Source organism: Syngnathus scovelli, chromosome 4, assembly GCF_024217435.2.
Source record: "Syngnathus scovelli strain Florida chromosome 4, RoL_Ssco_1.2, whole genome shotgun sequence".
In the NCBI taxonomy this organism is placed as follows: Eukaryota; Metazoa; Chordata; class Actinopteri; order Syngnathiformes; family Syngnathidae; genus Syngnathus; species Syngnathus scovelli.
In genome coordinates, this window is record NC_090850.1 from 3,697,719 (window position 1) to 3,723,063 (window position 25,345).

General features: G+C 46.9%; 1 protein-coding gene across 4 annotated transcripts in view; it reads left to right on the forward strand.

The window, feature by feature from the left end:
- Positions 1-25,345, forward strand: part of LOC125967454 (serine/threonine-protein kinase BRSK2) — a 184,453-nt gene that overhangs the window by 65,203 nt on the left and 93,905 nt on the right. For all 4 annotated transcript variants that reach the window (XM_049718584.1, XM_049718587.2, XM_049718589.2 and 1 more), the window contains exons 2-3: positions 15,437-15,531; positions 20,113-20,198. In XM_049718584.1, coding sequence (XP_049574541.1) covers positions 15,437-15,531; positions 20,113-20,198 — 181 coding nt within the window. The remainder of the gene's footprint in view (positions 1-15,436; positions 15,532-20,112; positions 20,199-25,345) is intronic.

A 25,345-nucleotide genomic window follows, 5' to 3' on the forward strand; every position in this document is an offset into this window, starting at 1 on the left:
CCCTACAGGAATAGTTTCGGAAAAAACATTGATGGCTTAACACTTTCAGAGACTGAACATGAGTATAAGGAATATAAATTACAGTGCAACTTCAGCTACAACCTAATTCTTCCAGGTTTCATAAAAAAAAAAATAATAAAAAGACTTCCTTTCGTCATGTCAGGAAGTTCAACATTTTTGATATTGTGGCTCCCTACAGCTCTCCTTAATTTTTATTCTTTCCTAATTCTACCCAGATTTGTCTTTTGTTCTGTCCCTCTTCAGTGAATTAATTATTGTATTGCTGCTCTCAATCCTGAGTTATGTAAAATATTATCTAATCTTGTTTAAGTGATGAGCCCACATTTCTGTCATCCTTCTGACACATGCTCGAGAGATGTCAAGGCTTGTTTTAGATGCACAAAGGGGAATAAAGGATTGTTTTGAAACTCACATTTTAATAAAATACACAACATAAATAATTAAGTAAAGTAGTAACATGTATTGTTATAATCTCTGTCACTCTAAAACCACCATAATTGATGGTTACATTTCACAGTTAATTATTTTTAATTCATAATTATATTAATTTAACCTGTGTAGAGTTTGCTTGTTATCTCCGTAACTGCGTGGATTTTCTGCGGGAACTCCGGTTTTGTCATGCGGTCGCGTTTATTTTTTCAGTTTTTTGTCTCGTCAATTGTCGTAACTTTACTTCCGGTTTTATTTTGTCATTCCTTCCGTTTCAGTTCGTGTTTCCTTCCTCGGTGTTGGTTGTCTTGTCTTCCCTGATCCCGATTGTGTGCACCCGCGTAATCGATACTAATTGTCATCACCTGTGTCCCCGCCCGTTTGTGTGTATTTAGTCCGTGTCTTCCCCTTGTCTTGTGCCAGTGTGTCTAGCCTCGTCCCGACCACCAGCGATTCCTTGATGTCCGAACTCTCTGAAAGAACTCTCCTTTTTGTCTCGCCGCCGAGCGACGCTTTTGGTTGTGCCTGGGTCTCCAGCGCCTTTTTGTCTCGTTCCAGTGCGACTCCTTTTGTTGGTACTTTTTGCTACACGTTTTCCCTCGAAAGAGGCGTTTTGATTTGTACTTTTAGCCTTTTGACTCGCCACAGTGCGACGCCTTTTGTTTGTACTTTTTGCCCCGTGTTTTCCCTCGCAAGAGGCGCTTTGTTTTGTACTTTTGCTCTGAGTGCTTGCTGGAATAAATCCCAGATAGATACGACTCTGCATCCGAGTCCTTCGCCTTGTCCCCTGCCTGACAGTACACACTGGCCAGACATGGACTCGGCAGAGTCGGAGCACCTGTGCGCCACAGTGCGCTCCCATGCCTCACTGCTCGCCCAGCACCAGAGGGAGGTGGGCGACTTGGGAGAAGAGATCCGAGGACTCGCTAGGAATCAAGAAAATTTCAGAGGAGCGGTCGCCACCCAAGTAGCAAAGCTGGGTCAGCAAATGCAGGAAGTGCTCTCGCTCTTGAACGCGGGACCAGCAGCGACCTCCAGTACACCCGTCGCTTCCCCCGTTCCTTCCCTTGCAAGAGGCCCCATGACTGGCAGTGCCAGACTGGCTCCTCCAGAGCGCTACTCCGGAGAACCCGGCCTTAGCCGGGCTTTTATTACAGAATGCGAGATGAACTTTGAGAGTTCCCCAGCAGAATTCCCCACCGAGCGCTCCAAGGTGGCCTACATGGTATCCTACCTGACGGGAAGGGCCCGCACATGGGCCACCGCGGAATGGGCCAGGGATTCCATCTCCTGTCACTCTCTCCCCGCTTTCATCCAGGCCCTGCGAACGGTGTTCGATCCCATTTCCGCTGACCGAGACAAGGCTCGCCAACTCTGTCAGATAGACCAGGGACAAGACACCGTCGGAGACTACGCCATCCGGTTCCGCACGCTGGCCGCGGCGAGCGGGTGGAATGCGGCGGCACTATATGACATCTTCCTCCGGGGCCTGTCAGGACCCATCCAAGATCAGCTAATCCCCTTAGATCTTCCCACCGACCTCGACGCCCTCATCGCTCTGGCTATCCGCACTGACAACCGGCTGCAAGAGTGGAGAAAGCACCGACGCGGCAACGCTCCCGCCTTCGTTCCAGTAGCCGGCCCTGACGCTCACCACTCCAGGCCGTACGGGGATCGGCAGCGCCAGGAGCCAGAACCGATGCAGTTGGGCAGAGCCAGGTTAACAGAGGAGGAGAAGTTACGGCGGCGCCGAGAGGGAAGATGCTACTACTGCGGCGAGCTCGGACACCTCCTTCTCTCCTGTCCAGTGAGGAGGACCCTGAAGGTAAGCGCCTTCTCGGCGGCTCTGTCCCCGGGGCGAGTGCTTCCCAAGGGCAGGATCACCCAGTCGGGAAGAGAGATAGAACTCGAAGTATTAATAGACTCAGGAGCAGACGAAAGCTTGATAGACTGGGCGTTTGCTCGCCGGTGCGGGGTAAAGACTGAGCTACTGAACACTCCCGTGAAAGCTAAGGCACTCAATGGACAGGCACTCTTTGAGATAACTCACATAACCGAACCAGTCTCGTTGTCAATTGGCCTCCACCAGGAGAACATACGTCTACATGTCGTGACCTCACCAATGAACCCTCTCGTTCTCGGGTATCCATGGCTTCAACGCCACAACCCCGCTATAGACTGGGGATCAGGGGAAATAACGGGATGGGGGTCCGACTGTCATGATTCCTGTATCAAGTCTAACCCGCGCCCTGTGCCTTCCGCTCCAGACGCGCCAACCCCAGACTTAACCGGGGTCCCTGCGTGTTACCACCAATGGGCCGAGGTATTCAGCAAGGCCAAGGCTACCTCTCTGCCTCCCCACCGTCCGTATGATTGCGCAATTGACCTGCTGCCGGGATCAACGATACCCAAGGGGAGGCTGTATTCTCTCTCGGGACCTGAGAAGCAAGCCTTGAATGAATATATAGACTCCTCCTTGCAAGCAGGGCTGATTCGACCGTCGTCGTCGCCTGCGGGGGCGGGGTTCTTTTTCGTGGGCAAGAAGGACGGCACCCTACGTCCCTGCATTGATTATAGTCCCCTCAATCAGATCACCATCAAGAATCGGTATCCGCTCCCACTGATGTCGACCGTGTTCGACCAATTACAGCAAGCCCGGGTGTTCACCAAGTTAGATCTGCGCAACGCCTACCATCTGGTGCGCATCCGGGAAGGGGACGAATGGAAGACAGGGTTCAACACGCATCGAGGACATTTTGAATACCGCGTCATGCCATTTGGCCTCACCAATGCTCCCGCTGTGTTTCAGGCCATGATAAACGATGTTTTGAGAGACTGTTTGGACCGGTTTGTGTACGTATATTTGGACGATATTTTGATTTACTCCCCAGATCTGAAGACCCATAGGGTTCACGTCGAGACGGTGTTGCAACGACTCCTGGAACACCAACTATACGTAAAGGCCGAGAAAAGTGAATTTCACAAGAGCACCGTTTCTTTTCTCGGCTTCATCGTAGCCCCGGGCAAAGTAGAGATGGACCCGGCAAAAGTAAGCGCGGTAACGGAATGGCCTACCCCTGACTCACGCAAGAAGGTGCAACAATTCCTGGGCTTTGCCAATTTTTATCGGCGATTCATTAAGGGCTTCAGTGCCACAGCGGCTCCCTTGCACGCGCTTACGTCTCCTAAAGTCCCCTTCCGCTGGTCAGCAGAGGCGGAGGCGGCCTTCCAGGAGCTAAAGAACCGTTTCAGCACCGCTCCCATCCTCACGCTCCCTGATCCGTCGCGGCAGTTTGTGGTGGAGGTGGACGCCTCCAATCAAGGAGTAGGTGCCATCCTTTCGCAGAGGGCCAAGAGCGACAACAAGCTCCATCCGTGCGCGTTCCTGTCTCGACGGCTGACGCCCGCCGAACAGAATTACGACGTGGGGGATCGCGAACTGTTGGCAGTCAAGCTGGCATTAGAAGAATGGAGACATTGGTTAGAGGGAGCACAGCAGCCTTTTTTGGTCTGGACAGACCATAAAAATTTAGAATACATTAAGTCAGCTAAGAGACTGAATTCACGCCAAGCCCGCTGGTCACTTTTTTTCAATCGTTTTAACTTCACTTTGTCCTACAGACCGGGAACCAAGAACACCAAGCCTGACGCCCTCTCCCGTGTTTTCAACTCGGACCCAGAAATTAAGAAGCCTGAGACTATCCTGCCTTCTCATTGCCTGGTTAGAGCCGTGACCTGGCCTATCGAAGGCCGGGTACAGCAGGCCAATGGTAACGAACCACCCCCTAGTGGTTGCCCTGAGAACCGACTATTTGTCCCTGCTCAATTACGATCCCAAGTCATCCATTGGGCTCACACCTCCAGACTCTCCTGCCATCCGGGCATGCGCCGAACGCTGTTCGTAATCCAGCAGCGATTCTGGTGGCCCTCCATGAGGGCAGACGTCAAGGAATACGTTGCCGCCTGTCCCGTCTGCGCCCGGAATAAGAACGCCCACGGCGCCCGCATGGGGTTGCTGCATCCCCTACCCATTCCTTCGCGCCCGTGGGCGGAGATATCTATGGACTTCGTCACCGGGCTTCCGACCTCGCATGGGCGAACCACCATACTCACAGTGGTGGATAGATTTTCAAAGATGGCTCATTTTATCGCCTTGCCCAAGCTCCCGTCCGCTAAACGAACGGCCACCGTGATGATGGACCACATATTCCGGGTTCATGGGTTCCCGAAAGACATAGTTTCCGATAGAGGGCCCCAATTCGTATCCAGGTTTTGGCGGGAGTTTTGCAAGCTCATAGGGGCAACCGTGAGCCTCACGTCAGGCTATCACCCGGAGGCAAACGGACAGACAGAACGTATTAATCAACAGTTGGAGACAAGTCTCCGCTGCCTGGTCTCCCAGAACCCATCCTCGTGGAGCAAGAACCTCTCCTGGGTGGAGTATGCCCACAACTCCCTGCCCACCACGGCTACAGGTATGTCCCCCTTCAAGTGTGTGTTTGGCTACCAGCCCCCTGTCTTCCCTGACAGTGAGCCGGAGGTGACGGTGTCTTCGGCCCACGCCTTGGTGCGCCGCTGTCATCGCGTCTGGTCGGCGGCTCGGGCCACGCTGGTCCGACAGGGGGACCGGGTAAAGCGGATGGCTGACCGGAGGAGACGTCCGGCGCCCGTGTACCAGAGAGGTCAACGTGTCTGGCTATCCACCAAGGATCTTCCCCACCGGGGGGACTCCAGGAAACTGGCGCCTCGCTTCGTGGGTCCGTTCCCCATCGCCAAGGTCGTGCACCCGGCCGCGGTGCGTCTACGCTTGCCCAGGTCCCTTGCAGTCCACCCCACCTTTCACGTTGGGAAGGTCAAGCCGGTGGTGGACAGCCCGTTGGTGCCGGATCCGGCGCCCCCTCCGCCTCCGCGGACTGTGGACGGTGGGACGGCCTACACCGTCAAAGAACTGTTGGATGTGCGCAGAAGAGGCCGGGGCTGGCAGTACCTGGTGGACTGGGAGGGTTATGGACCGGAGGAGCGGCAATGGGTGCCGCCTAGTTATATTTTGGACCCGGGACTTTTTGAGGACTTCTATGCGGCTCACCCTGGGGCTCCTGGGCCGTCTGGGATCCGGCCCTAGGGGGGGGGTTCTGTCATGCGGTCGCGTTTATTTTTTCAGTTTTTTGTCTCGTCAATTGTCGTAACTTTACTTCCGGTTTTATTTTGTCATTCCTTCCGTTTCAGTTCGTGTTTCCTTCCTCGGTGTTGGTTGTCTTGTCTTCCCTGATCCCGATTGTGTGCACCCGCGTAATCGATACTAATTGTCATCACCTGTGTCCCCGCCCGTTTGTGTGTATTTAGTCCGTGTCTTCCCCTTGTCTTGTGCCAGTGTGTCTAGCCTCGTCCCGACCACCAGCGATTCCTTGATGTCCGAACTCTCTGAAAGAACTCTCCTTTTTGTCTCGCCGCCGAGCGACGCTTTTGGTTGTGCCTGGGTCTCCAGCGCCTTTTTGTCTCGTTCCAGTGCGACTCCTTTTGTTGGTACTTTTTGCTACACGTTTTCCCTCGAAAGAGGCGTTTTGATTTGTACTTTTAGCCTTTTGACTCGCCACAGTGCGACGCCTTTTGTTTGTACTTTTTGCCCCGTGTTTTCCCTCGCAAGAGGCGCTTTGTTTTGTACTTTTGCTCTGAGTGCTTGCTGGAATAAATCCCAGATAGATACGACTCTGCATCCGAGTCCTTCGCCTTGTCCCCTGCCTGACAGGTTTCCTCCCACATCCCAAAAATGTTTGGTATGCCGATTGAGCACTCCAAATTGCCTGTAGGTGTGAATGCGAGTGCAGATGGTTGTTCGTCTTTGTGTGCCCTGCGATTGGCTGGCAACCGGTTCAGGGTGTCCCCTGTCTACTACCCGTTGACTGCTAGGATAAGTTCCAGCACACCCGCTGCCCCCGTGGGGACAAGCAGTACAGAAAAAGGATGGATGGATGGATGGATGGATGGATGGATGGATGGATGGATGGATGGATGGATGGATGGATGGATGGATGTTAGCTGACTTTGCACACCAGTCAAAATTACCGTATTTGTTTAACTATAATTCGCTCCGGAGTATTATAGTCCAAGTCGCACCAGCCATAAAATGCATAATAAAGAAAATAAACACATATAAGTCGCACCGGAATATGAGTCGCATTTTTTGGGGGAACTTTATTTGACAAAATACAACACCAAGAACAAACATCAATAGGCAAGAACAAGCTAAATGATACGGTTTGCTAATGTTACATAAACACAAACGAGGAACTGAGAACGTGCCTGACGTAACATATTAACAGTTATTCAAATAACTATAACATAAATAACAAGTTTATCAAACCATCCGTGTCACTCCAAATCATTACATTCATCGAAATCTTCGTCCTCTGTGTCAAACGCCGCTGCTGACTCCGGAAGTACATGCGGCGCTGATGTCGGACTCATCGTCGGTTGTGGTTCCAATTATTCCACAGACCTATATAATTACATATAAATTATATATCAAATAACTATAACATAAACAACCATTTTATCGAACCATCCGTGTCACTCCAAATCATTAAATCCATTGAAATCTTCGCCCTCCGTATCACTTATAAACAACGCCGCTGCTGACTCCGGAAGTACATGCGGTGCTGAGGTTCGACTCATTGTCAGTTACAGTTCCACTTATTCCACAGGCCTAGTGCGCCCTAATGCTGTTTAAAGTAAAAATAACATGTGAAGTGATCAACTATACTAGTAAGTAAATAGTGTGTTAATGACCAAGTAATAATGTGTTAATAATTTCACATATAAGTCGCTCCTGATTATAATAGTCCGGAAGATACGGTACATATTAAATGCTGCTAAAACTGAAATTTGTGTGTGGGTGTGTGTATGTGTGTGTGTGTGTGCGTGTGTGCGTGCGTGTGTGAAGGGGGTGTAGTTTATAGAAAATTCTCAAATTAATTCAAGTTGTCTTGCAGAAATAGATAGTTGGTCCCTTCACCTTTGCTGTCTTGTAATGCCTCTACATCACAACATGTCCATACTTCTAGACCTTCTAGTTTATTTAAGAATTAAGTCATGTTCTCAGCACATAAACACCAATATACCAAGCTTCTGTGACCTGCTGATTAGCAAATGGGAAATGAAAGCTTCAAATGAGACACCATTCAAATTGAAGGCAGGACAGAGTGGATGCTTAATCAGTCCACAAAACACATGTAGACTGGTTTGGCAAACTCCCATGCACCATCAAGAACCCTGCTGAGGGTGTAGAGCTGCTCCCCTGTTAGACGACCAGAACGTAAAGCACAGTGCTTCAACTGAATCTGGGATTCGATCTTCCAACAAACCTCTACAGAAGACCTGAATACACCTTATCGGGAAAGCTGTGGAGTATATAATTCCTCTATAATTGGAACACACCTTCTGGTCCCCCTTTTTACAAAGAGGTACTATGCCTGATGTTCCAGCGATATTCTTGCAATGTTGTCAACCAGATCTGCCCCACAACACCCAAAGCCTTTAGGAACTCCGGAAGGATCTCATCTACCCCTGGGGCTTTACAACCGAGGAGCTTTTTCACCCTCAATGACTTCAACTCCAGAGATAAGAGAGCCCACCTCAAAGTCCCCAGACTCTGCTTCCACCAAGGAAAGCATGTCAGTGGAATTGAGGAAGTCTTAAAAAGTATTATTTCCATCATCGCACTATGTCTGGAGTCGAGATCAGCAGTGCTCCATTAGACTCAGTGTGAATGGCACTGATTTCTCCTCCTGAGATGCTGGATGGTGGTCCAGCATTTCTTTGAAGCCATCTGGAAGTTGTTTTCTATGTCCTTTCCAAACTATTCCCACACGCAAAATTTTGCATAGGCGACCGCCAAAAATGCACTCTGCTTGTCCAGGCGATACCCGTCTGCAGCCTCCGGAATCCCACAGGCCAAAAAGACCCAATAGGACTCTTCAGCTTGACATTGTCCCTTGGGGTTCAGGGATTATGACCAGCACCAATCACCTTTCGGCCACAACTTCAATTGGTCTGACTCGATATTCCCCACTTCTCCCAGGATGTGAGACAAATTCATCCAGAGGTGGGAGTTGAAACATTTTTTGACAGGGTGTTCCTCCCTATGTTCCCACAATACGTTTGGGTCTGCTCAGTCAAACCAGCATCTTCCCTCAACCATTGGAGCCAACACACCACCAGGTGGTGATCAGTTGATAGCTGTGCCTCTTCCCTTCACCTGAGATTCCAAAATATCCTTTAAAAGTTTTCGCAAAATTCAGAAATTTCCAGCAAAATTTCACATTTACATTGTTCCAGTTTGAAATTCACATAATTCAGCTCATTCAAATCACATTGGAGAGAATTGGCAACACTCCCAAGATTAACACATTTAAAAAAGTTCACATTGTCAGAAAATTTGCGCAAAATTTAGTAAAATTCCCTCCCCCACAACTTCTACATTTTCAACCGATTCAAACTGTTCCAATTTTAAACTGTTCATTGTATGCCTACTTATTCCAAAACTTCCCAATTACTCAAAATTTAAAATTTACGCCAAATTTTACAAAAAAAATTCCCTTCCAATTTCTACATTTCTTGATAGATTCAACCCGTGTCAACTGTAAAATGTTCATTTTCTTTTTTCCCCTTACCGTTTTTGTCCCTTATTGTTTTCTCGTTTTTTTGCGCTTACCGTTTTTCTCGCCTACCATTTCTCTCGCCTACCGTTTTTCTCGCCTACCATTTGTCTCACTTACTGTTTTTCTCGCATATATTTCTCGCTTACCGTTTTTCTCAATATTTTCAGCTCATTCCCAGTCATTGTATTACACTTCCTGTCATTTAGTATCATTTGACGTCATTCTCTAGCATTCCCCAACATTTTTATTCAGCTTCTTTGCCTTCACACGCAATTTTTACAGAAATTGCAAATTATAGTAAGGGTGAATGGTAATAGGTTGAACATGTCTGTGCCTTTTTTGTGGTCAGTCATTGGTTCTTGTCTCATGCCACTACTGATAACTGTAATTGATTGATTTGACCTGGCAAACCTTAAGTGTGATGATGCAAATGTGTAACTGCTAAGGCTTACAAAAGCAACGATTGACCTTTCACTATTAATTGCAGCAAAAAGGCGTGTGTTTGCAAATTTTACATTTCCTACAAAATGAGTCGCTGAGAATCTGACCAGTTATGTATCCTTACCATCATATGTCCAGTGCACATGTTTACAAAGCCTTTGTTGGATTCTGTCCACAATTTAGGGAGCGTGTTATCTGCGCCTCACGGCAGAAGCCTTTGCCAATCACCTGTTATCCAATTTACTCACTGCGTGCTCGTTTGATTTCTTCAGATTTAGGAAAATGCAAAGACACTGAAGCAGAAATTAGACTTAGACAGATTGGTTGAGTTCAAGCACAATTCTTGTTCAAAAAGCTCTGTTTTCAGGAAAGTACAATACAGCGCTGGGCCCTTCAAGAGCGGAAAGTCTCCATTCAGAAAAAGCAAAGTCCAAGGTTGTTAGATCAGTTTTATATTCAGTAGCACATTGTGGGCCGGGATTGATGGGCGATGAGTCTTCGGGGTGGGGCAAGTTCGAAGGAGAGTCTGCTTGCATGGGAGATGGGAGTGGTGCTGATTATGGGCGATTCGGTGTGGAGGTGGGGGGCTGTTGGTGTGTGTGTGTGGAGGGGGGCTGTTGTCTTCCATCCCGTCTTTCGGCCTTGGCGATCATCTTTGGCCGAGTTCTCGGGTGGGGGCTGTTGTCTTCCCTCCCGTCTTTCGGCCTTGGCGATCATCTTTGGCCGAGTCTTTGGGTGGCTCCTTCTGGCACCTGCTGGTTTTATCTCCACGTGACCTTCCTGTGAACATTCTTCTCCAATCTTGGACATACACTGTCGTACTGCTGGATTCTTTTAATTTTGTCATTTTGTACGGAATTATGTTATCTTTTGGCTGTGACAATCTATTGCTGTTCTTTTGATACATCATGTCTTTGCTTATTCTTAGTTTAATCATGCTTCCAACCGTATCTTTTCTTTGTTAGGCAAACTATTTCCCTCTGTGCAGAGCGTTCAGTAGTAATCAAAAACTGGCATCTAGCATTAGTCAAAACATAAGATACAATCAAGTACTAAACGGTCAAGACGACTCTGGCCGTGTCCATGATTCAGAGAAAAAACATCAGGCATGCATTACACAGTTCCTTAAGGGTCATTAAGCTATTTAGGCAATATTTCAAAAAGTCATTTGTTATTTCAAAGTGCTCAGAAATATATCAGTTCATAAAGTTATAAAACCCTTTCTCATCACCACTTATCAAAAATGTCTAGTTATGTCTTCTTTATTGATTTGGTGTGTAGGTATAAGTATATGCTTAAAATGTTTCTTTTATTTATTTAATATGTGAATATACTTGTCTGCTTATGTACTTTATTCAATGAGGTTTGAGCATATCTGTTTTTGTAGCTAGGCAGGACTTTTTGTATTTTGACCCCATTTCCTGCACCTTGTTACATGAACAAGAGTCTTCTAAAACAACCACAGCAGTCCAGTTGCAATCGATTCAATGGACACAGAATTAGATGAACTGGATTAATGAAAATAGAGAATTTACAGGCATTACTATAGTGCAAGCGTAATTCTAAAGTACGTTATTGTTAAACAAATATTAACAATTGCATTTAAGGCAGACAAGGCTAATTGTAGCATTTTTACATGTAGAAAAACAGAAAACTGATTCTCTCATAAACAGATGCGGAAACTGATCAATTTACCTGGCTCACCTAGGATTGCATATGCAAAGGCTAATATTGTTGGGCAGTTCTCTTTCCATGGACTGAGATGAGCTCATGCAAATAAATGTATGTCAGTCACATACAACATGACTTATAAACCTGAGACAATGGTTGATTTTAAATCTTTAAGTACCACATCTGAAAGGCAAATTGTAAGTGTATGTAACGAAAATGAGAAGGCACAAAGGCACACATTAGATATTAAACCAAGACACCTCTTACATTACAAAAATCTCTCTCTCTCTCTCTCTCTCTCTCTCTCTCTCTCTCTCTCTCTCTCTCTCTCTCTCTCTCTCTCTCTCTCTCTCTCACACTCACACATTCTCTATGTGTGTGTCCAGGTTAAGTCCATTCATCCATCTTTCCATGTCTGTCTAATCAGTTGCATCCCATCCTTACACCTTCTAACATCTTTCTAACCCAGGGGTGGGCAATTAATTTTTACAAGGGGCCACATGAAAAACCTGAGTTATGTCAGAGGGCCACACCAACGATAATTTAAACCTGCTCAACTTTATTCCATTTAATATGCACTAAATTATTTATTTTAAATAGCTGGTACTGGTAATTAGAAGACTACAATTATTCTGTTTATATTTATATTAGGCTATGTGAAATTGTGGTGTATAGGTCAAATAAAAAAAAATCATTAATCAGTACAATTTATTCTTAACTTCTTTAACTTTTCCTCAAACTGAGAATTACAACACATTTATAGAAACATATCAATGTGTCCTCAACCCGCCTTGTTACGGTACGTCGGGAGAGTAACACATTCTCAAATGCGCTCTTTTTCTCCGGGCATATCAGTGCAACAGAGTCCAATAAGCACTCCTTAATAAACTCTCCGTCAGTAAACGGCTTACTTTTTTTTGGCAATTTTGCGGGAAATGACAAAACTTGTCCTGACCGCTGCATCTCTGTGGGTGTGAAGTTTGGTAAAAATTCCTTGTTGGGCTGGCAGTTTTGCTAGCAATGCATCAGCCTCTGTTGCGCGCTCTTTATTAGACAGATTTCTGTATTTTTCCTGATGCTTGGTCGTGTAGTGGCGACTCAAATTATATTCTTTAAACACAGCGAACTGTGTGCCAAAAACAAGGCACACGGCTCCTTGTCAAATTTTCTTTTCTTCGCGTCAGCACACATTTTGAGGGCAGCATTACTTCGCGCTGTTCACTTACACGCACAGCTCACATGCACGCACGCTACACGGAAGTGCGACGCCTTTCAAAATAAAAGCAGCACAGTTGTATTGCATGTACGACACTGATTTTTATTTTATTTATTAAGTTGTAATCAAATGTAATTTATGATTGCGGGCCGGACAGAGGCCGGATATGGCCCGCGGGCCGTATTTTGCCCGGGTCTGTTCTAACCCTATCTTATGCCAACCAGTTGCAAGGATCCATGTGCTGCTTTGACAAGATAATGTCACCAAGGGAATGTTGCTCAGGTTGTCATTTCACTTCTAAGTGAAGACATGAAAGAGCCCCAAGGCTGTCCTTTGGCTCAAACACTCCCATCGCTGTTTTCCTATGAGATCCTGTTGGGAAATCAACTTTCAGATATTGAAGCAGTTATCGTGTATGAAATCCGATGAGCAGTGTGTGGTAACGAAGAGGTGCATAGGTGCACTGGCATTTAGTATTCTGCTTCGTGCAGACTGACATTGTTTGATTGACAAGGCTTTGGTGGACATGGATTGTTGTTATTTGAAGAGATAAATAATAGATGAAGCCATCTTGACATTTTACAAAAATGTCCTCAGATAAACCCAGTGAGTAGGAAATGGTGGATGACACAAATTAGTCAAGCTAGTGGTACTGCATCCAGCATGATCATGTGCAAAATTCATTTCGGTTTCCTTGGCATTGGCGACCATTTACTTTGACTCAGCACTCAAACATCCATCCATCCATCCATTTTCTGAACCGCTTAGTCCCCACGGGGGTCGCGGGCGTGCTGGAGCCTATCCCAGCCGTCATCGCGCAGTAGGCGGGGGACACCCTGAACCGGTTGCCAGCCAATCGCAGGGCACACAGAGACAAGCAACCATTCGCACTCGCACTCACACCTAGGGACAATTTGGAGTGATCAATCGGCCTACCAAGCATGTTTTTGGGATGTGGAAGGAAACCGGAGTGCCCGGAGAAAACCCACGCGGGCTCAGGGAGAACATGCAAACTCCGCACAGGGAGGGCCGGAGGTGGAATCGAACCCGCACCCTCCTAACTGTGAGGCGGACGTGCTACCCAGTGCGCCACCGAGCCGCCCAGCACTCAAACATTTGCCAACAATTATTGTATCGTTGCTCTTGGACGATAGAATCTCGATCTACAATTACAGTTTTGCACATTTCCTGGTCATGATGGGTGTTCCTCAAGGATCTTTTCTGTTTCCGTCTTTATTCATTTGCATTATAGATACACTTTACTTATTTAGCTATTTTGAGCATTAAAAAGGTGTGGTAAATATTTTGCCTATAATATGATAACTTCATTATTTTTCATGTACAATCAATACCTTTAAAAACTATTGCCACTTGCTGTCGACCGAAAATGACATCACATGTGCTCAGGGCTCAGGTAATGACCAAGCATAACTCATGTGATATTCTTTAGCTGAGTCGTGCTTTGTCCCTTAGCAGATATGGTGTCATTCTCAGTCGACAGCAAATGTAAAAAAGCATTTTTAAAGGTATGGCATGAAGGCATGAAAAAATGAAGTTATCAAATTAATTATAGACATTTGCTAAATAAGTAACCCTTTAAAAGTAACGTCGATGGCTGTCATCCATTGAGGATTATAGTAGCATCTGTCTTAAACAGGAATTTAATTTTGTTGTTGATGGCCTTTTTTGTCTCTCGCTAATTTGGAGGGTTTTTTTTCTCTTTTTAATTACTTTTCTTGATATAAGGTTAATATGCAGTAGTTGATACTGGCACTGTGGTTTACAGACAGACTATCTTTTGAGAACATACTGGATGTCGGGTAACGTGCATCAAAATACTAGCTGGTCCATAAGAAAAGATATACAGTCCTCTTTTCTGTATATTATATTATATATAATACATACGTATATATTATATTTTTTATATTATATGTATATTGTATCCTTATTTTGTATGTTTACTGTTATAATTTATGGAAATAAATTATAATTATAGCAGTATTTATGGTACTATGTATCATCCACAATAAAACAATTTTATTGTTTATTGCGGGCGGCTCGGTGGGGCACTGGGTAGCACGTCCGCCTCACAGTTAGGAGGGTGCGGGTTCGATTCCACCTCCGGCCCTCCCTGTGTGGAGTTTGCATGTTCTCCCCGGGTGGGTTTTCTCCGGGCACTCCGGTTTCCTCCCACATTCCAAAAACATGCTTGGTAGGCCGATTGAAGACTCCAAATTGTCCCTAGGTGTGAGTGTGAGTGCGATTGGTTGTCTGTCTCTGTGTGCCCTGCGATTGGCTGGCAACCAGTTCAGGGTGTCCCCCGCCTACTGCCCGATGACGGCTGGGATAGGCTCCAGCACGCCCGCGACCCCCGTGGGGACTAAGCGGTTCAGAAAATGGATGGATGGATGGATGTTTATTGCTTCTATGTATATTGTATCCTTATATTGTATGTTTATTGTTATCATTTATGGAAATAAATTATACTTACAGCAGTATTTATGGTACTATGCATAATCCACAATAAAACAATGTTATTGTTTGTCGAGAAGTAAAGTGGTTTCAAAAAATGTAATATGTTACATTGCATTATACCATAACCAGGACACTGAGAGTATCTGGAAGTTTGAATATATTTCGATCATCATATATGTCTTTTTTTCTCTTTTTTAAATTCCGTGAGCAGTTGTCAGAATCCACAAATTTAAATCAAGCTCATTTCCATTAGTTACTCTTTAGAGAATATTGTAGTTGAAAATCCATAAATTGCATAGAAAATGAAGAAACAATGTTTTTTTTAAGTTTTCTCAAAGGAAGCAGACTACATGTGTTGTTTTGCGACAGAGATTCATTTGCGATCCTGTCCAAGGATACAGTGTGGCTTGTCAACCGCGACACATTGACACCGTACTTCGTATAATCCATTTTTAATACACTTTTCAAACCTAAATATGATATTATTTTTTGTGGATCTAAATTCAATGTTACGCTTTTGTTTCAGGACTTGTCAAGCTGGGCATCCATTGTGTCACATGCCAGAAGGTTGCTATAAAAATAGTCAACAGAGAAAAGCTCAGCGAGTCTGTTCTTATGAAGGTAAGCCATTTCTACACAATGAGGTTAAGAGCTAGAATGAATGCTATTGCTGAAGAAGGGAAGTCGTAACAGAAGATTTATATCACATTTCTATTAGTTACTCTTCAGAGAACATTGTAGTTGAAAATCCATAAATTGCATAGAAAACGAAGAAACAATGCTTTTTTAAGTTTTCTTAAATTAATACCACTGCCATTTTGGGTGGTTTTGTGACATGGCTACCCTGTGTTAGAAGAAATCCGGGCACATTTCACCCGAGTTGGTTGGTGGTGTGATACGCCGCGATTCAAATATAATCCCATTAGTCAATGAATCACAACTATTGTGAGTGATTAGTCGACTAGGGGTAGTCCGGTGGTCGAATGGTGGCCACAGGTGCAGCACCACTGGAGCCCGGCTGGGTGGCGGCTGCAGGATCTGCGCCACCGGAACTGGGCCGGGTGGCGACCGCACGTCATGCGCCGCTTGGAGTCCGGCTCGGTGGCGGCCGCAGGATCCGCGCCGTCGGAACTGGGTCAGGTGGCGGCCGCACAGCTTGTGCCACTGGGGTTCAACTGGGTGGCGTCCTGCGCCGCTTGGAGCCCGGCTTGGTGGCGACCATGCCACAGTTACGGGAGCCGGTAACGATTTGGTAGCTGAAGTGGTTGGTGTCTTCTGTCAGGGAATGAGTGGAGCAGGGTGACCAAATGCAGCTTGGACCAGGTTTTATTGAAGGGAAGTGGGGAAGATGAACAAAGACACAGGCGGGAAAGAGGCTCACGGACAGCAGGCAGGAAACAGAATTCCACTCGGACCAGGGACAGATTCAGACAGGATCTGACCGTGAGCCTCCACACGAGACCGAAGTGAATTAGACGAGCAATACAAGAACAGCTGGCGGAGACAGGAAGCAACAGTAGACACCGACAGGAAGAAAAACATGGGCAGGGTTTAATTACACGGGGTAACAAGAGGCAACAGGTGACAGTCATTACGGTGATGAAAGGGGTGTGGCTGAGGGAGTTGCCGGCTGAGCGAGCGCCCTGTGGCAGAGATGGAGGAATCTGTACATAGGTCAAACTGTCACACAGTCTAAAAGGAATAAGGAAATGAATGAATGAATGAATGAATGAATGAATGAATGAATGAATGAATGAATGAATGACCTTTATCCTGCTGTATATATAGACATATGCAAAAGTTTGGGCACCCCTGATCATTTTCATGATTTTCCTTTATAGATCATTGGTTGTTTGGATCAGCAATTTCAGTTAAATATATCATATAGCAGAAAACAGTGATATTTGAGAAGTGAAATGAAGTTTATAGGATTTACAGAAATTGTGTAATCATTACTTGAACAAAAGTAGGCAGGTGCATACATTTGGGAACCCCAACAGAAAAATCCTCCTTTTGCAGAAATAAAAGCCTCTAAACACTTCCTATAGCTTCCAATGAGAGTCTGGATTCTGGTTGAAGGTATTTGAAGCGGCTATCTGGATTCTCGTGGACCAAATCAAGATGGGGGAACTGCAGCGGATTACCCTCCTCAAAGACACTGCCAGGACAACCGAGGGCACCTCCGGCAGCTCTTCGCTTTGACTTGGACGTCCACTTTTTCATTGATTTTTATATTGCGTATTTTATGTGCCCTCTCTGCATCCATTGCAGCCTGGTGATCCTGAAAGGGGGATCCTTCCATCTGTAGTCCCTTCTCAAGGTTTCTCACTTTTCCCCTGGTAGTTTTTTTTTTTTTTTTAGTTTTTCCTTGCCCTTTTGGGAGATTAAGATCAGGGGATGCTTTGAGGATAATTTTCAATTTGTTTGTCTATGTGAAGCCCTTTGAGACCGCTTGTGATTTAGGGCTATACAAAGAAACTTGACTTGACTTGACTTGACTTGACTTGACTTGACCATTCATCCTGACAAAATATCTCTGGTTCAGTTAGGTTTGACCGTTTCCGAGCATGGACAGTATTTGTTTATGTAATGATTGCACACTTTCTGTAAATCATATAAACTTCATTTCACTTCTCAAATATCACTGCTTTTGTCTGCTATATGATATATTTAACTGAAATTTCTGATACAAACAACCAATGATTTATAAAGGAAAATCTTGAAAATGATCAGGCGTGCCCAAACCTTTGCATATGACTGTATATATGTACTGTTTTTTCTGATAATGGACAAAAGACAGCACCCCAGATCGATGAACCTAACTAAGAATTTAATCTTATGAGACCCAATCTTGGTAGTCTGGTTTCTTTTTTGTGCCAGTGCAAGTTTAGTCTAGTGTGTTTGGGGCCGTGCCGCACTCATCTGGGCGTGCCAGCGCACAAAGCAACCTCGCCCCCGACACACTCGCTAATTTGGTGACAGAAAGTAGTCTGCAGCTGGCAGAAAAAAAAGGAGCATCATCATTTGCACGCATGGACAATGATTTAGTTCGGCGTGTACGTAAATTTGGTAAACACGCAACGCCTCACTGGGCGTTTCTGCCTCGCCCACCAGCGCATCTGCTAATTTGATGAAAAAAAATGTGTCTAACCCTAAACCGAAAAAAAGCAGTTCAGGTTCCAGGGACAGGTCGTCGAATGTGCTGGTGTATGATCGAGGAGCACACAGACAAAATTGGCGCTCCCTGTTTGTGAGCGGTGAACGTGCGAAGTCATAGGCTATTTCATCCTTAAATAACACCGCCGCGGGACAAATCCGAATTGGACTCTCAACGAATCTTCATCATTAGCTTAAAAAGTGTACAACATTCTAAAAGCACCCTGTCAGTGACGGGCCGTCACTATTGTCTGTGTGTGCGTGTGTGTGTGTGTGCGCGCATGCGTGCGTTTCTCCATAGTGCAAACCCGGGCAAAATACGGCCCGCGGGCCATATCCGGCCCTTTGTGCGTCCCTGTCCGGCCCGCAATCATAAATTACATTTGATTACAACTTAATAAATAAAAACACAAATCAGTGTCGTACATGCAATACAACTGTGCTGCTTTTATTTTGAAAGGCGTCGCACTTCCGTGTACCGTACGTGCATGTGAGCTGTGCGTAGGTGAACAGCGCAAAGTAATGCTGCCCTCAAAATGTGTGCTGATGCGAAGAAAAGAAAAGTTGACGAGTGCTGTGTTTTCAACAAGACATGGACTGCCAAGTATTTCTTTACAGAACTGAAAGGTAAAGCCGTGTGCCTGGTTTGTGGCACACAGGTCGCTGTGTTTAAAGAATATAATTTGAGTCGCCACTACACGTCCAAGCATGAGGAAAAATACAGAAATCTGTCTAATAAAGAGCGTGCAACAGAGGCTGATGCATTGCTAGCAAAACTGCAAGCCCAACAAGGACTTTTTATCAAACTTCACACCCACAGAGATGCAGCGGTCAGGACAAGTTTTGTCATTTCCCGCAAAATTGCCAGAAAAAGTAAGCCGTTTACTGACGGAGAGTTTATTAAGGAGTGCTTATTGGACTCTGTTGCACTGATATGCCCGGAGAAAAAGAGCGCATTTGAGAACGTGTCACTCTCCCGACGTACCGTAACAAGGCGGGTTGAGGACACATTGATATGTTTCTATAAATGTGTTGTAATTCACAGTTTGAGGAAAAGTTAAAGAAGTTAAGAATAAATTGTACCGATTAATGATTTTTTTATATGACCTATACACCATGTTAGGTTACGGATTTTAGTTATTGATCTGACTCCAAATTGTGAACAACACTTAACACACGAGTTGCTATGTCCCAATCCACACACTGGCGCACTTAACAATTTTGCGAGTTCGTTCTGTCAAAGAGAAGACCAGTAGATCAATCAGACCAAATTTACCAATTGTTTATTCCTGACAAAGCACACTAATACAGGCCTGGGTTCCGGGTCCCTCACACTAAAGCTCGTGCGTTTTTGTGACCACCAAAAGACGACACATTCTTCCGGGTTGCCCAGTTTTGAAGAAACACAATATGAATATTAAAGCATGCAAAACATTGTGAGATGATTGGTCGATGGCCATCTCCTCCCCGTCTCGGTGTTATTGCTGAGGTCAGGCGGTTGGGTTTTCCCCGCGAAGCCCGACCACCTGGACGTGATGTTGTTCTTGTTTCTCACCGACCTTGAGGTGTTCTCGTCCGGTACTCCCTGTCTGGGCCTATTCCACAACACTTCGAAGAAAACAAGTTCATGCAGTTTGCCTGCACATTCTTCGCCACCCACCAATCCACACGAGCACTCCAATACTAGATATTAATATGATTACAAGTTTAACACAACCTTAAAAAATATGTTTGCAAACTGCCGAAAGCACATTTCCCTTTAACCACAATTTCACATAGCCTAATATAAATACAAACATAATAATTGTAGTCTTCTAATTACCAGTACCAGCTATTTAAAATAAATAATTTAGTGCATATTACAATGGAATAAAGTTGAGCAGGTTTAAATTATCGTTGGTGTGGCCCTCTGACATAACTCAGGTTTTTCATGTGGCCCCTTGTAAAAATTAATTGCCCACCCCTGCCATAGTGTGACTCCCTGAAAGTTAGTGGTGCATACGATTTCATCCTCTTTGTCTAACATTTATTTGTTTTCTTGTCCAGGTTGAGCGGGAGATAGCCATTCTGAAACTCATAGAACATCCACATGTATTAAAGCTTCATGATGTCTACGAAAACAAGAAATACTTGTAAGTACAATTAACAACTTTTTGACAAAGTAAGCAAAGGTTTACAAGGATCCATTCTGTTGTAATACAATTCCTATTGCCGTGTTTGTGCTGCAGCTGTCCATGATGTGTTTGCGAGTGTATGGAGGGGGTTTTCAGATATCTGCCTGTTTGGTTTGAGTTAGTACACGTTCAAATGTATTTGCAAACACGTTTAAATGTATTTGCAAATTTGTAGGGGATGGTGCTGAGCCATTTTAATGGCACAATAATTGGAGTGAGAGAGAGGGCAGGGAGAGAGAAATAGACAGACTCAGAGCAGCAAGTCTGAGAGAGTGAGATATGGTATGGTAGTCTGTTTTTAAGAGGCAAACTCTATGTCTTCACATTTTAACATTAGGGATGAAAATAATCGTCACCCCTCCGCGAGTCGTCACCTTATCGTGGTGGAGGGGTTTATGTGCCCCTATGATCCTAGGAGCCATGTTGTCGGGGGCTTCATGCCCCTGGTAGGGTCACCCATGGCAAACGGGTCCTAGGTGAGGGGTCAGACAAAGCACGGCTCACCCAAGCCCCTTATGATGAAAAACATAAATGGACTTTGTTTTCCCTCGCCCGGACGCGGGTCACCGGGGCCTCCCTCTGGAGCCAGGCCTGGAGGCGGGGCTCGAAGGCGAGCGTCTGGTGGCCGGGCCTTCGCCCATGGGGCCCGGCCAGGCATAGCCCGAAATGGAAACGTGGGTCCCCCTTCCCATGGGCTCACCACCTGTGGGAGGGGCCGAAGGGGTCGGGTGCAATGTGAGCTGGGCGGCAGCCAAAGGCAGGGACCTTGGCGGTCTGATCCCCGGCTGCAGAAGCTGGCTCTTGGGACATGAAATGTCACCTCTCTGGCTGGAAAGGAGCCCGAGCTGGTGTGCGAGGCAGAAAGATTCCGACTAGATATAGTCGGACTAGCCTCCACACACAGTTTGGGTTCCGGTACAAGCCCTCTCGAGAGGGGCTGGACTCTCTTCCACTCTGGAGTTGCCCACGGTGAGAGGCGTCGAGCAGGTGTGGGTATACTTATTGCCCCCCGGCTGGGCGCCTGCACATTGGGGTTCACCCCGGTGAACGAGAGGGTAGCCTCCCTCCGCCTTCGGGTGGGGGGACGGGTCCTGACTGTTGTTTGTGTCTATGCACCAAACAGCAGCTCAGAGTACCCACCCTTCTTGGGGTCCCTGGAGGAAGTGCTGGAGAGCGCTCCTTCTGGGGACTCTATCGTTCTACTGGGTGACTTCAATGCTCACGTGGGCAATGACAGTGAGACCTGGAAGGGCGTGATTGGGAGGAACGGCCCCCCTGATCTGAACCCGAGCGGTGTTCTATTGTTGGACTTCTGTGCTCGACACGGATTTTCAATAATGAACACCATGTTCAAACATAAGGGTGTCCATGTGTGCACTTGGCACCAGGACACCCTAGGCCGCAGTTCGATGATCGACTTTGTAGTCGTGTCATCGGATTTGCGGCCGCATGTTTTGGACACTCGGGTGAAGAGAGGGGCGGAGCTGTCAACTGATCACCACCTGGTGGTGGGTTGGCTCCGATGGTGGGGGAAGATGCCGGTCCGACCTGGCAGACCCAAACGCTCTGTGAGGGTCTGCTGGGAACGTCTGGCAGAATCTCCTGTCAGGAAGAGCTTCAACTCCCACCTCCGGCAGAGCTTTTCCCACGTCCCGGGGGAGGCGGGGGACATTGCGTCTGAGTGGACCATGTTCCGCGCCTCCATTGTTGAGGCGGCCGACCGGAGCTGTGGCCGTAAGGTCGTTGGTGCCTGTCATGGCGGCAATCCCCGAACCCGCTGGTGGACACCGGCGGTAAGGGATGCCGTCAAGCTGAAGAAGGAGTCCTATCGGGCCGTTTTGGCCTGCGGGACTCCGGAGGCAGCTGACAGGTACCGGATGGCCAAGCGGAACGCGGCTTCGGCGGTTGCTGAGGCAAAAACCCGGGCGTGGGAGGAGTTCGGTGAGGCCATGGAGAATGACTTTCGGACGGCTTCGAGGAAATTCTGGTCCACCATCCGGCGTCTCAGGAGGGGGAAGCTGTGCAACGTCAACACTGTTTACAGTGGGGATGGCGTGCTGCTGACCTCGACTCGGGACGTCGTGAGTCGGTGAGGAGAATACTTCGAAGACCTCCTCAATTCCACCTACACGCCTTCCATTGAGGAAGCAGGGCCTGGAGACTCTGAGGCGGATTCTCCAATCTCTGGGGTCGAAGTCACTGAGGTAGTTAAAAAACTCCTCGGTGGCAAGGCCCCGGGGGTGGATGAGATCCGCCCGGAGTTCTTAAAGGCTCTGGATGTTGTGGGGCTGTCATGGCTGACACGCCTCTACAACGTTGCGTGGACATCGGGGACAGTGCCTCTGGATTGGCAGACTGGGGTGGTGGTTCCCCTCTTTAAGAAGGGGGACCGGAGGGTGTGTTCCAATTACAGGGGAATCACACTCCTCAGCCTCCCTGGTAAGGTCTATTCAGGGGTGCTGGAGAGGAGGGTCCGTCGGGAGGTCGAACCTCGGATTCAGGAGGAGCAGTGTGGCTTTCGTCCTGGCCGTGGAACAGTGGACCAGCTCTACACCCTCGGCAGGATCCTCGAGGGTGCATGGGAGTTCGCCCAACCAGTCCACATGTGTTTTGTGGACTTGGAGAAGGCGTTCGACCGTGTCCCTCGGGAGGTTCTGTGGAGGGTGCTTCGGGAGTACGGGGTGCCGAGCCAACTGATAAGGGCGGTTCGGTCCCTGTATCACCGATGCCAGAGTCTGGTCCGCATTTCCGGCAGTAAGTCGGATTCGTTCCCAGTGAGGGTTGGACTCCGCCAAGGCTGCCCTTTGTCACCGATTCTGTTCATAATTTTTATGGACAGAATTTCTAGGCGCAGCCGAGGCGTTGAGGGGGTCCGGTTTGGGGACCTCAGCATCGCGTCTCTGCTTTTTGCAGATGACGTGGTGCTGTTGGCTTCTTCGGGCCGTGATCTCCAGCTCTCGCTGGAACGGTTCGCAGCCGAGTGTGAAGCGGTCGGGATGAGGGTCAGCACCTCCAAATCCGAGTCCATGGTCCTCGATCGGAAAAGGGTGGAATGCCCTCTCTGGATCAGGGATGAGATCCTGCCCCAAGTGGAGGAGTTCAAGTATCTTGGAGTCTTGTTCACGAGTGAGGGGAGGATGGAGCGTGAGATCGACAGGCGGATCGGTGCAGCGTCGGCAGTAATGCGGACCCTGTACCGGTCCGTTGTGGTGAAGAGAGAGCTGAGCCAAAAGGCAAAGCTCTCAATTTACCGGTCGATTTACGCTCCTACCCTCACCTATGGTCACGAGCTATGGGTCGTGACCGAAAGAACGAGATCTCGGATACAAGCGGCCGAAATGAGTTTTCTCCGCAGGATGTCCGGGCTCTCCCTTAGAGATAGGGTGAGAAGCTCGGTCATCCGGGAGAGACTCGGAGTAGAGTCGCTACTCCTCCACGTTGAGAGGAGCCAGATGAGGTGGCTCGGGCATCTTATCAGGACGCCTCCTGGACGCCTCCCTGGGGAGGTGTTCCGGGCATGTCCCACCGGTAGGAGACCCCGGGGACGACCCAGGACGCGCTGGAGAGACTATGTCTCTCAGCTGGCCTGGGAACGCCTTGGGATCCCCCGGGATGAGCTGGATGAAGTGGCTGGGGAGAGGGAAGTCTGGGAGTCCCTCCTAAAGCTGCTGCCCCCGCGACCCGACCCCGGACAAGCGGAAGAAGATGGATGGATGGACTCATTTCCTTCTCACAAGACGTTTGGTTAAAAACACGTTAAGGAGAAGAGCCAGGGGCTATGAACGGATATTTTGTATTACAATTAATACGTATTCTAGACATAAACTACATTAGCCAACACTGGAGTATGCTAACAGCTGACATCAGCCATGACAAAGAGATCAATGTAAATAATATTAATATCAGCAACGTTATTGCCTATTGTTATATTTGCAGTATTTTCCACCACATAGTACTAGGTTTTGAGATCTACACAATATGTTTCAAAATTATATACTACATTCACTCAAACTTTGCTAAGGGACTGTTTTTTTTTTTTAAACTGTAAATATAATTCATTACACAAAAGAAAAACAGATATGTTTAAATGAAACTTCAAAATTTGAATAAAACAAAGCAGTGATGACCTTGTACTTTCTGACCATTTTAACTGGAAATATGTACCTTTCCACATTTAAATAACCCAATCAACAATACTCCCATTATGATTTTTACACTCACCATTTCTGTCAGGACCAAGTCAAGTTAAATTTATTTATACAGCCCTTAATGACAAAAACGTCTAAAAGAGCTTCACATGGCCACAGATGACAATTATTGTTGATTTCCCCTGGAAAGCAAGGGGAAAAATGAAAAACCTTGAGAAGGGACCGCCATCCAGGACGACCAGGCTACAATGGATGCAGAGTGGGCAAAATTTAACACACAATATGAAAGAATATAAAATAAGATAATGTAGATGTCCATAATCAAATGAAGAGTTGCAGGAAGACACCCTCAGTTATCATGAGAACACTTGCGAGAAAATGGTCCTCCCCAGTTCTTGTCCCAGTAAATTGATGTAGAATCCAGACAACAATTTTTAGTTTGGCGTCACCTAGCCCCCTCCCCAAGCCGGGGACAGGAGAGAGAGCACTGTTAGGTTACGGATTCTAGTTATTGATCTGACTCCAAATTGCGATCAACACTTAACACATAAATTGCTATGTCTTAATCCACACACTGGCGCACCTAACAGTTTTGCGAGTTCGTTCTATCAAAGAGAAGACTAGTAGATCAATCAGACCAAACTTACCAATTATTTATTCCTGACAAAGCGCACTAATACAGGCCTGGGTCCCGGGTCCCTCACACTAAAACTCGTGCGTTTTTGTGACCACCAAAAGACGATACATTCTTCCGGGTTGCCCAGTTTTAAAGAAACACAATATGAATATTAAAGCATGCAAAATATTGTGAGATGATTGGTCGATGGCCATCTCCTCCCCGCGTCGGCGCTATCGCTGAGGTCAGGTGGTTGGAATTTCCCCGCGAAGCCGGGCAACATAGACGTGCTGTTGTTCTCGTTCCTCAACGACCTTCAGATTATCTCGTCCGGTACTCCC